At 44.2% G+C, this 12,218-nt stretch overlaps 1 protein-coding gene and 1 pseudogene across 3 annotated transcripts in view; one reads left to right on the forward strand and one right to left on the reverse strand.

Annotated features, from left to right (window-relative positions):
- LOC145413852 (carbohydrate sulfotransferase 4-like) overlaps positions 1–12,218 on the forward strand; it is a 610,328-nt gene that overhangs the window by 85,289 nt on the left and 512,821 nt on the right. For all 3 annotated transcript variants that reach the window (XR_013899769.1, XM_080283520.1, XM_080283518.1), the window contains exons 3-4: positions 3,770–3,833; positions 11,644–12,175. Coding sequence is in view for 2 of the 3 variants with exons in the window: in XM_080283520.1 (XP_080139646.1) it covers positions 3,770–3,833; positions 11,644–12,175 (596 nt within the window). In the remaining variant the exon portion in view is untranslated. The remainder of the gene's footprint in view (positions 1–3,769; positions 3,834–11,643; positions 12,176–12,218) is intronic.
- LOC145413889 (5S ribosomal RNA) lies at positions 2,555–2,653 on the reverse strand (annotated as a pseudogene).

The raw sequence follows: 12,218 nt of genomic DNA on the forward strand, positions 1-12,218 counted from the left end.
TAAAGTTATGGTCTTCGAGAGAATGAAGTCAGTGAAAGTACTGTAAGGTTGGATGAGGAGGATATGGAAAATGTGAGTGTTTAAATATCTGGGTAGTGTGAAGGGTAAGGATGGAAGTTTAGAGGGTGAAGTGCTTGAAAGAGTACAAGAAAGAAGGGTTGCTGGTTCCTTGAAAGAAGTGATAAGAAACAGGGAAGTAAGCATGGAAGTGAAAAAGTTACTGCATGACAGTATTGTGATACCAACCCTAACGTATGGAAGTGAAGCTTGGACCTTGTTGGAGGGACACAAGTCAAGAGTGAGAGCAGTGGAAATGAGTTATTTGAGAGGAGCATGTGGAGTCATATGGAGAGACAGACTGACGACTGAGGAAGTGAGGGAGCGTTGTGGTGTGGATGTGGATGTCATAGGAAGCGTTAGGAGACACACTGAGGAGGTTTGGCCATGTAGAGACGACAGAGAGGGAGTGACTGAGGAGAGTGTATGTGAGTGAGGTGGATGGGGGAAAGAGTGAGGGGGAGGCCAAGGATGAGATGGAGGGATGGAGTGGAGAGGTATATGAGAGAGGGGGGTGTGAGCTGGGGAGCAGGGCAGTGAAATGGCCGGGGACAGGGAGACATGGACGCGATTTGTTTGTGGCTACCCCTTACGGGATTAAGGCGTCTGGTAATAGATAGATGGATAGATAGATGGTTTGCCATGTGTGTGTGTGTGTGTGTGTGTGTGTGTGTGTGTGTGTGTGTGTGTGTGTGTGTGTGTGTGATCGAATTTAACCTTCAAGCCTGTCGCAAATAAATCGTTTCCAGGTTACTCCCCTCCCACACCTTTTCTGAAGACAACAGGGGACTGGTGGGGAATCAGGGGTTTTGGGCGGGATAGCACAGCTTAAAAGATTAATTTCCAAAAAAAATACTGGTCGAATTAGACTAACACACACACACACACACACACACACACACACACACATATATATATATATATATATATATATATATATATATATATATACTACCTGAGGGATGCGTTCCCAGACCCCCATAAATATCAACCATCTCATCGCATTCAAACCTAACTTCAAAATGCACAAATCGTATTTTACTTTATTTGCGATAAAATGAAAGCAGTAAATCTAATTACTATAAACATTAAACAAGTCGTATCTTAGATGTTTTCGGATAAAAATGAAGGGAGTAGATCAAATTACAATGAACATCAGAAAACAGTTACCGTAACTGTAGGGCTGCGCCTCCTTGAATCCTCCCCAACACCATACTGACCACCCTATCTCGCTGAAATCTAATCATCAAAATGCAGAAATCCTACCTTTTTACAGGCTGTCCAGCGTCCATAGTACCATATCATCTGTAACTGCACGGTAGTTCACGGTTAAGACAGCCACACGCTCCTGATAAAACTCCGTAATCTCTTAAGTCAATAGCTGCATCGTCTTGGAAAAAATTCTTCACAAATGCGCAGTAACTGAGAACAGTAATCACATCTGCCTGCCATTACGAACCGATTTCAGAGTTCATCCGTGGCTGCTTACGCAAGTGTGACGTCTGCTTACGTTTGTGTCATGTGACCTAAGAGAAGCACTCTCACTGGCTTCCCTGCTTCAATCTGGTCGGCGCATCTGCATTGTGTGCCCTCTATCACCTCTCCGTTTGATCCTCACAAGTGAAGGTCGTATTGAAAAGATAGATTTTACGGTTAGCCCACTGCTCATTTGCGACAACTACTTCTACTGTATTAGAAAAAAGTTAGTAGGTGAGCTCTATAAACTGTCAATCGGAAATTTCCGTCCTCCGAAACGGCAAATTGCCCATACTGTATTACCTTCCACACATTACTCAGAGAAGATAATGCACGTATAGCAAAAATAATGACCTTTTTGTGCCGGAAATAGAGTTCTGCGTTAGCACATTTTGTGTTTTCATTAAATGTTTATTTTTGGCTATCAGTTATCATGCGTTACAGTATAATAATGCAGTACTGTTTGGCCAAAACTGGGTTTTGCCTATATATTAAATCTAAGAAGTGAACAAATATTTCAAGACAAGTTTATCAGCTTCTACAACTGACAGTGGAGCTGGGGAACAAAATGAGGTGAAAACAGTTGAGTTGTGTTGAGTCTGATGGACAGTGGAAAATGCAGCGAAGCATTGCTCTAAGAGTCTAACTAATGTTCCTTCTAACTTTGTGTTAAGCCCAAATGGACTACCTACCAAACTGACCCTCGTGCTGCCAAAGATCGAGCTACGTGGACAGCCGCCATTGGGTAACCAAGGCGGACGCATACAAGCATTGTTGGTGTCTTCATACATGATACAATACGACGACGATTGGTCTATATATATGCAAAATGCACGCTTCCTAGTTATAATCTTCACACGCAGGGTTTGGTAATATATACAGTATATATATATATTCATTCATTCATTGCCAGACGCCATGTACCCCAAACGGGGTGGCCAAGGGCTTAGAGTTAATTGTTTTACAGGGAGGGGCACTAATCCTCCACCAACCCCACTTGACACGTAGGGATCCCAACGGCATCTGGTGTTCCCAGGCGGTCACCCATCCAAATACTAACCAGACCCAACGCTGCTTAACTTCGCTGATCGGACGGGAAGCGATGTACTCAACGTGATATATATATATATATATATATATATATGCGATGTACTCAACGTGATATATATATATATATATATATATATAATGTGTGTGTGTGTAACTCGCCTACATAATGACTCATGCAGTCGATATATATAATGTGTGTGTGTGTAACTCGCCTACATAATGACTCATGCAGTCGACAGGCATAAATCTACGCCTTTTAGTTGAAACAATGTTCTCTCCCACGTAGGACTTTGCAAATACTAAGTGCTTGATGACTCGTGCAGTCGCTGGGCATTAGTCCTCTTTCTTCAATATCTCCTCCTTCCCCTTCCCCCCTCCTCCCAGCTCTTCCAATCCCCCCCCCTCTCTCTCTCTCTCTTCCTCCGTCCTCCCGGATTTTCTTGCCCCCCCCTTCCTCTCTCTTTCCCCTCCTCCCGGCTTTTCTTATGTCCCTTCTTCTCTCTCTCTCTCTCTCTCTCTCTCTCCACTTTTCTCCCTTCCTCTTTCTCTGCTCCTGGTCCACCCTCATTCACTGATTGTACTCCTTATTTCATCTCTCTTCTATCCTTCCCTCACCTTTCTCTTTCCCTTTTCCCCTCCCTTCCTCTCCTGTCCTCCTTCCCTCTTCTCTCTCCCTGTCCTCCTTCCCTCTTCTCTCTCCCTGTCCTCCTTCCCTCTTCTCCTCTCTCCCTGTCCTCCTTCCCTCTTCTCTCTCCCTGTCCTCCTTCCCTCTTCTTCTCTTTCCCTGTCCTCCTTCTCTCCCGCCTCCTTCCTCCTCTCTCCCTCTTCCCCTACCTTCTCCTTCAGGCTCATCTTACATGACTCCTCCCCTCCATCTATCCTTCTCCCCCCTCTTTCCTTCTTCATTGACTTCTCCCCATCCCCCTCCTCTATATCTTAGGTCCTATACTCTCGTCGGATCAGGAAGTATCCAAACACCTCTTCCTTAATGGACTACTACACGTCACACTGATATTCTCTCCATAATAGAATAATGAACAAAATATATAAATAGCATAATAATTTACTATACAACATGCAAAATATTAGCTACAGCAAACGTGCTATAGAATCACCTAAGACGACAAGGATACGGCCTCATGAGTTTTTTTTTCTTTTAATTACGGTAATATTCTCCCACCCACAGGATTACCAGAGCCCCGAATACACATCTCCTGGATATATCTCTGGACCAGGTCAAGCAGCTACAGGTTAGTATTTGAACACACACACACACACACACACACACACACACACACACACACACACACACACACACACATCTGCACCTTCACACAGCGCTAACTCAGCTGGTAACATAACACCTGTATAAACTGCCGATACCTAGAGGAAACCAACTTGGCACTTTCATGGACATAGCCAAGGTGGATGAAGCTATATCCACTACCAGTTTTTATGGTAAAATAATAATAATCACAATAATAATAATAATAATAATAATAATAATAATAATTATTATAATAATAATAATTATTATTATTATTATTATTATAACAATTATATTCTCGTCTATTTTATCACCAAATCCATTTTTACTCCATGATGAGCATAGAGGCCCAAAGCTTAGGCTACACAGTCGCAACATTTATGCTAGGCAACTCGGGTGCAATATTTAAGGCGGGGGTGACCAGCCTAGCTTGCAAATGAGTAGTATTATGTGAGCAATAAGCATCAACCATACCTGTAGGATGCAATCGCTAAAAGGACCCATCTGGTTAGCACCGTAACTCAGTAAACCATCAAGTGTTACTGGTTATGTTGTTACCACCCCATGTTAATGATTTCCTGGCTTACAAGAAACCATTTGGCTTGACACTCAGTACAGACTTACCCAGAGGCAGCATTGCATTGACAGAGTGGATGAAGGGCACCCCCACTTACCACAGTACAGTACTACTACTGCTGTTGCTACAGTTGTTAATAATAACAACAATAATAATAGTAATAATAATAATAATAATAATAATAACAACAACAACAACAACAACAATAACTAGAACACTGCAAAATTGTCAAAGGACAATTTCATAAAGAAAACCTTCCCATATGGCCATTGCCTACTTGAAGCCGAGCTATAAAAGGACCATGAGATCAAGGTCAGTGATCTTGTGCATGTCACCTTAGGTCATCACAGTTCACCAAATTAGGTGGCTCTAGCTTTAATCCTCCATGGAAAAATAGGTGACACTCGGAATATCCAGAAAGGTCCCAGTTTTTTACCCCTGTGAATAATCAGCCTAGTACAGAGGTCGGCAACCTGCGGCTCAGGAGCCGCATGCGGCTCTTTTAGGACACTTTTGCGGCTCCAAGAGCTTCATGAATAATCATCTATTTTTTCAGAACGAAGGCATCATATAACATGCAAGGCAACATATAGATTTTTAATTCAACTTTGAAAAGATCTACACCATAACAATATCACTGTAATGTTTTGTTCAGATTTGGAAGTACTGCAGATTTCGGTTTATGAGACAATTTTTTGTATAGCGGCTCTGAGAGTGACTACATTTTTATGAAACTATAAATGTCTCTTCTAGCTTTAAGGGTTCCTGACCTCTGACCTAGTGGAACCATACTCCTCCCGCACTGCATCTGCCTTAAGACTATATATTGTAGTAAAATTTCAGCTTCCGAGCTTAAGCAGTTCTTGAGATTGTGTGGCTGGCTCACGTTTCTGTATTTCGGATAATATCCAGAGATATGGTTGACAGGCTGCCACCATAGTTAGGCCCCCCCCCAAAAAAAAAAAAAAAAAAGCAGACAGCTGTCCGACTAAGCTGACCAAGTTTCAAGGTTCTAGGCCAAATGGCCTTTGAAACATCACAATTTTACAATAATAATAATAATAATAATAATAATAATAATGACAAAAACAAGAAAACTTCCCACACGGATGTCGGAAGTTTAAGAAATTAATAATAACAGTAACAACAACATATGCAACAACAACTGTAATCACCCGTGAGGTGATCACTGGAGGACCAGTAGTGATTGAGACCCAGCACGTGGACGCGAATACAGTTTATTCGGTCAAAACCTGCCAACATGAAATTATAACAAATTAGCGCACTGCAAATGACTTCACTTGACAGCATTATGATTCACCTTCAGTTAACCGAACACGCTTATCTCTAGTATTCATCATGGTACTCACTATATTGTAGCAGCTAAAACGTCATCATATCTTCCTTAAGACATACAAAAAAATCATTTCAAATCACCTTAACTCTATAGGTTAATGCCACTGTCAGTCTTAACTACAACATAGCTTACGTGTTGCGGGTATAAACTAGTCCGTATGACCCGAGGAAAACCGTAAGGCGTTGTTAGCTCCAAGCCTAAGTCGTGACTGCCCTTCCCTGTGTTGTTGTAGGGGCCCTATGCCATCCGTCGTCCGTCCAGATACAGAGTAGCCCTTGTTCGCTTGTCACCAATTAATTATGTTCTCACCTTACGCCTAGGCTCGACACTACCTTTTCCAACCACGGGTTAACTCACTTACAGTGTAACGTACGCTTATATTCTTATGGACTTTGGCTTATATCTACTCTGCTTACATCTACTTACATTATTCAGCTTATATCTACGAACATTAGCCTAACCCCTCCATTTTTGTGACCTCCCGTACGTAGCGGCAACAACAACAATAATATTATGATAATAAGAAATAGTTACAATTCATCCATCCATCCAGTTCTTTACTGCTCCATCAGGAGCAGATGAAAGTTGCTGAAGATATGTTAGAGTGTGCAAATCGTAATACAGACTTTCTGAAGACTATCACTGGAGACGAGACTTGGGTGTACGGGTACAACTCAGAAACTAACACAGTCATCCCAGTGGAAGCATTCAGACGCCTCGGACAAAAAAAAAAAAAAAAAAAAAAAAAAAAACATGATAGGTCTGCAGCAAGGAATGCCCTTTTTTTTTTTTTTTTTTTTTTTTTTTTTTTACCGAGGTGTGCAGCATAAATACGCATCAGAAGGGCAGACTGTCAACAACCATTACTACAGTGGAATATTAGCGGATTCATAATGCGCAGCATGCAACAGCTTGCAATGCCAGTACCTCGTGGAAATTAAATGAAATTCGTGAATGCAGCCTCAGAAGTGACGCTTTTCCAATGCCTCGTGTAATACACGCCACCATTACCTCAACCCCGCGCATCGGGCCGGACGTAAACCAACTGTAGTCAGGCATGGCAATTACTAAACCAGTCATATTCAAGCATAACACTTACTATAAGCCAAACACAGCATTTCCCCCCCACGCCAGGTAAGAAGGAACCGCGCGCTTGCCCCGGCGTCCAGCTCAGTGCAATGTCTCCTCTTTGTTGTTAGCGTGTGGTGCCGGTGTGGCTTACAAGAGGATTTTTTTTTTTTTCTTCCCATGCTTCCCCCACCTGCCCACTGTTACCTACAACTTCTTTAAGGAAGGGGAAGAAGAAGAAGCCAATGATAACTTCCATCCAAAAGTTTGATGTCATAAGGAGGATTGACAACGATAGGAAAGCCACAGTTGTATCTGTCTATCTATTGCCGGATGCCATACTCCCGTAAGGGGTGGCCACTTGACTTTGAGTTATTTGTTTTACGAGGAGGGGCACTAACCCTCCACCAACCCACTTGCTGACACGTAGGGAGCACGTATGGTTTGGTTATATGGTTGCCACCCAGTGTTGTAAATGGTTTCTTGGCTTACAGCTCACCATTACGGACTCAGCAAGATAATTCTTTTCCAAACGGACACAGTGATTCCACCCACATTATAACAAACTGACGATCTCAAGCCATGTAATTCTGATACATGTGGAACACAGTTAACAGTTGAATTGTAACTGGAAGACGTGAGTGGAAAAAAAAAAAATGTATACTGTTATGCTAGGCGCGTCCAAGGAACGCCTAAGGTATAGCTGGGTTCCCTTTCAAGACCGGAGCTTAGACACAGTATGAGAGGAACAGGGCATAAAAAAGCTGAGCAATAACCTTACACATATCAAATTATGGATACAGAAAGCTAGACTTTGTCCAAAAGCAAGTAACTGAAATGGATAGGTATTTATGAGTTAAAGGTATCACAGGATACCAATAGACAGACAAATAGACACTGCTCTTGAGATAAGTTGTGACTACACTTTTATTCTAGGGCTGCTGGTTTCTTATTTCTATAATTGTACTTATTTCTATGACTGTCCCGTGGTATGCACTGGTAGTGTCTTTCTCACTCCCCACTATTTTCAGACTGTTCTACCACTGTCACTGTACTTGATAGTCGGGCAGTCACGTTCACTTTCACTGTCCCTGTACTTGACACTGGGGCAGTCACTTTCACTTTCACTCGCGGGCAGGGCGAGGGGTCACAGTCACTATAGGGATATGGGGCAGGGGAGCAGACCAACCAAGGGGGGAACGGCAGCTCACAGGTGGCAGCCCGTTGTTAGTGGCGCCCCTTCAGGTGCGCTCTTGGTAAGGGGCCATGGGACTATCCATGGGGGCCTCATCCTCCTGGATGGGCTGCGGTCCGGGTTGTTGAAGGGCCCCGCATTGGAGGGACTTGGTACTCGGGTCTGGCCTTCAGGGCTGGGGCCAAACAGTCCCTGTAGGCACTCCCGCAGGTGCCTGGTGGGGGAAGGGCGTCGCCTTTGTTGGGGAGGGGAGAGGTCTCGCCCTGGGGTCGTCAAGGGTCTGTTGGCTGCAGTCTCCTTCCTGCTGCTCCGCTGTCAGGGTAGGACTGCGGCGTTGCTCCCAGCGGGAGTCCGTCAGTCATGGGTCCTCCCCTGGTGCTGACTGTATGGAATACAACCCCAGGGACAACACAGTGCCTCTCCACCAGTCCTTGAGTTGGAAGTTCTCCTCCTGGAGGCTGCCTCGATCCTGGTGGGTGTAGAGTGCGAACTGCGCTGCCACCGGTGGGTAGGGCTGAGTGCAGGTTGCCCTCAAGTTGTGAAGTCACAGGGGGTGAGGGACTTTTGTAGTGTCCCTTCCTGGTGTGGCTACAGACCATTGCCAAGGTCCCTTGGGCAACAAGTGGAGGGCAGCTACAGGCCGTCCCTTCCCTGTCAGTGCGGCTACCAGCCGTCACCAGGGCCCGACTTCCTGACGTTACCACAGACGAAGCATGGCTGCAGGCCGTCGCTTGTCTACGTGTGTGGCTGCAGGCCTTTGCTGGAGTCCTGTATGAAGCGCGATGTGTAGGCGAGGAGCAGCTACAGGCTGTCTCCTGTCTACTGGTGTGGGTACAGGCTGTCACCAGTGTCGTGCCCTTCGAGGCAACTGCAGAAAGAGAGGGGGCATACCATTCTCTTTCCACGTGCAGCTGCAGGCCGTCACGGGTTCTGCAGGGGGGTTCAGCAGCAATAGGAGCAGCTACAGGCCATCTCCTTTTGGGCGTAGCTACAGGCCGTCGCTTTAGTGTGTGGCTACAGGCCATCGCATTATTAGAATGGCTACAGGCCGTCGCCTTATTAGAGTGGTTACGGGCCATCTCTGGGTTTGCGCGGCTACAGGCCGTCACTGGGGTGCTGCTTGGAGCTAGGTTTCCAGCTCCACCCCAATCCTGACGCAGGCTGGTCCAGTGAAAGGGTAATGCACCCAGACTGAGGTGATCACGCCAGGTGCATTCTGGGGAATAGGGGCACACGGCTCTATTGGACTTACGTCCATATAGCACGGATGTTGCACGCACCCTACTTACCCCTCCATTGTCACCTCCTGGGGGTGTTGTGATGCCCTTAGCTGTTATTATTTCAGTACCTATTTTGGGGTAGTTGCCCTCAGCATTGTTTGCCAACAATGTTTCCAACTGGCTGTGTTGTTTACCAACCACGGCTTTGACTGGACACATCAGTGTATCATGCAGTGTAAATCCTCATTTATAGCTTTCATCAGAGGTAAGTTTATAAAACTGCTCAGTAGTTGTGGTAATACAGGAATAAGAACAAGTAACCTCTGAAAGACTGATTTCAGTAGAAAATACAAAAAGACCATGCTAGTTTGGTAAAGAATTAATCTCAATGAATTGATGACTCTTACGACAACATGGAGGCAGCTGAGGGCAACGGCGACACTTCTTCCGTTGTCTCTACACTGGACTTTGAGGGGTTCCTGGGGGAGGTTGTGGTAAATAAAAAAGGGGGGTGAATTTTACGCCAGGTACCCCTTTTTTGGATAAGGACTAAGGCGTTGCCCCTGGGTAGAGGACTTTGGTTTGGAGCGTGTAGCATTTTATGACCAGATGCCCTTCCTGATGTCTACCAATGACCCTTGGGTGGATTCGATCCTCCGACCCTTCGGTCAGAGCGGAGCGCTCTAACCTACTGAGCCACGGCTGCTTTATATATATATATATATATATATACGCACACTCACCTTGTGCTGAGAGGCCATAGTCCGCCTCAAGCCTTGGAGCCCCTCCCCCCTTTCCCCGTCTATTCAAGCAATGTCATCAGTCAGAGTCAGGTAAGACTCTTACAATATTGTTCATTCTCATTAAATATGCTTTACTAATTTCTTTTGCAGGTTGTTAGTGTTCACTGGTGACCAGTTTGATGTACGTTTACAGGTTAGGGGGTTACTTTTCCAAGATGACAGTCCCATAAGCAATTTTCCCGGTATGATTATTAGTTATTTCTAACATCACGGTATGTGCTTAATCTCAAAGCTGCGATTTAGGAGATTCCTGTACCTTGACGTTATCTGTTGTCTTCATGATGCAGTTTGGCAGAAGAGACAAGACCTTCGAAAAGTGGCAAGTTGCAAGCTGCACCATAACAATGCCCCTGCCCATTCTTCTCAATTGATACAGGAATTTTTGGCCAAGCAGGTCCAGCAGGCTCCCTACTCACCAGACATGGCTTCATGTGATTTTTGGTTTTTCTCCAAGCTCAAAACTTTGCTGAAAGATTCCTGATTTGAAAAGAAATCATGACAAATGAGACGAAGCACCTGCAGGAGATACTGAATACTGACTATGAGGATTGTTTCAGCCAATGGCAATGGAAAGAATGCTGGGATATGTGTGTCACGTTAGAAGGGACCTGCTTTGAGGGGGATTAGTGTCCTAGCTCAACAGGTTAGCTGTTTAATTTTTTTAAAGCCTACGGTCAGATACGTTCTGAAAAGACATCTTACAGTTTGTAACCATTCTTTTGAAATTTAGCACAGTGGTGTGAGAACACATCTCTCCCTATTTTAATAATATGAAAATAGTCACTTCACTATCTTCTGGTGCTGATGAGGAACCTACATATGGTGGTGTTGTGTAAACTGGTGGAGGAGCAGCCAGGAGCCAAACCTTCTCATATTTCCCTGCATTCGCCATGGGAAGGACTCTGGTCTGACCATGGTTAGATGCTGTTACCACAAGGGGATGTCACATCCCTACATGGTGTGTGAACTGTACTGTACTTTACTATAGGACTGCCCCAGAGAAGCAGCTGCATACCTGTGGTCAATGGGTCTGCTCATGCCGAGAGAATACGGTTAGGCAACAACAGCAACAACAACTCTGTTTTCAAGATAAGACCTGCAGGTGCTGGCAAAAACAGTATTCTTCCACTGCCAACAAAGACTTCTATAGGGAAAAAAAAAATTTATGATTTTACAGCACAGTTACAGTATTACTTATCTGCTTCATAAAAATATACAAGCATTGTACCTAAGTATCCATATATAATATGGGTATTCAGACAGCTTCAGTTGGTATTCTGATACAGCACTGGGGAACACATAATAATTACATTTTATTCAGATCTTCAGATGGTGCAGGGTGTAATGCTCAAATAATTAACACTTTTCACTTCCTGCATGAGCTGGATGGATGAATATGCAGTATAATAATACTTTATATCACTGTAATACAGTATAATTATGTTTCTGAATTTCATATAGGGTATTTGTAGTTTACTTTGGTAACTTCATAATGGATGAAAGTCATGAACATAAACTCAGTCATGTGGTAATCAAGTGTTTTAATTAAAGTATCATTTCTTTCATGGAACAGGTTTGGCAAACAGTACTGTTCTCCTAGAGCATACAGAGCGTGTCAGTTTGAATGTGAAGAATTTTATAAAATATGATGTTCCATCAGCTGTTAGGAAAGAGGACACCATTAAGGAAGCTGCTGTACCAAAAAACCAAGGAGAAAGCAACAAAGGAAAAATAGACACAGACAAAAGCAAGAGCACCGACAAGGTGGAACTTGCAGGTAAAACTGAAAGCCAACCAGAATATAAAAACCATACCTTGACATCCAGAAAGTCAGAAGCAGCAACAACAAATGTAATCAGCAAAAAAAATACAGTACCTGCAGCCGAAATGACAGATGGTTTAGTTCCTGATCCTAGTCATATCCTGGCAAAGTTTGACACGGAAGACGTAGCAGCTGGACTGATGACTGAGGAGCAGCGAGCCTTTCTAGTCAACCTGCTGGGTAGGTCCATAGAGGGCATGGTGGCAGCTGTGCTGCACCGGGAGAGGAAGGTTGTGGAACAGGCTATGCAGGGCTACACCTTCCACCCAGACCTTAGGAACAAGTAAGTACAGTAATCACTGTCTAACCCTATTACCATACTACCA

Source organism: Coenobita brevimanus, chromosome 97 (assembly GCF_032717465.1).
Source record: "Coenobita brevimanus isolate Jiangsu-jjx chromosome 97, ASM3271746v2, whole genome shotgun sequence".
NCBI lineage: Eukaryota > Metazoa > Arthropoda > Malacostraca > Decapoda > Coenobitidae > Coenobita > Coenobita brevimanus.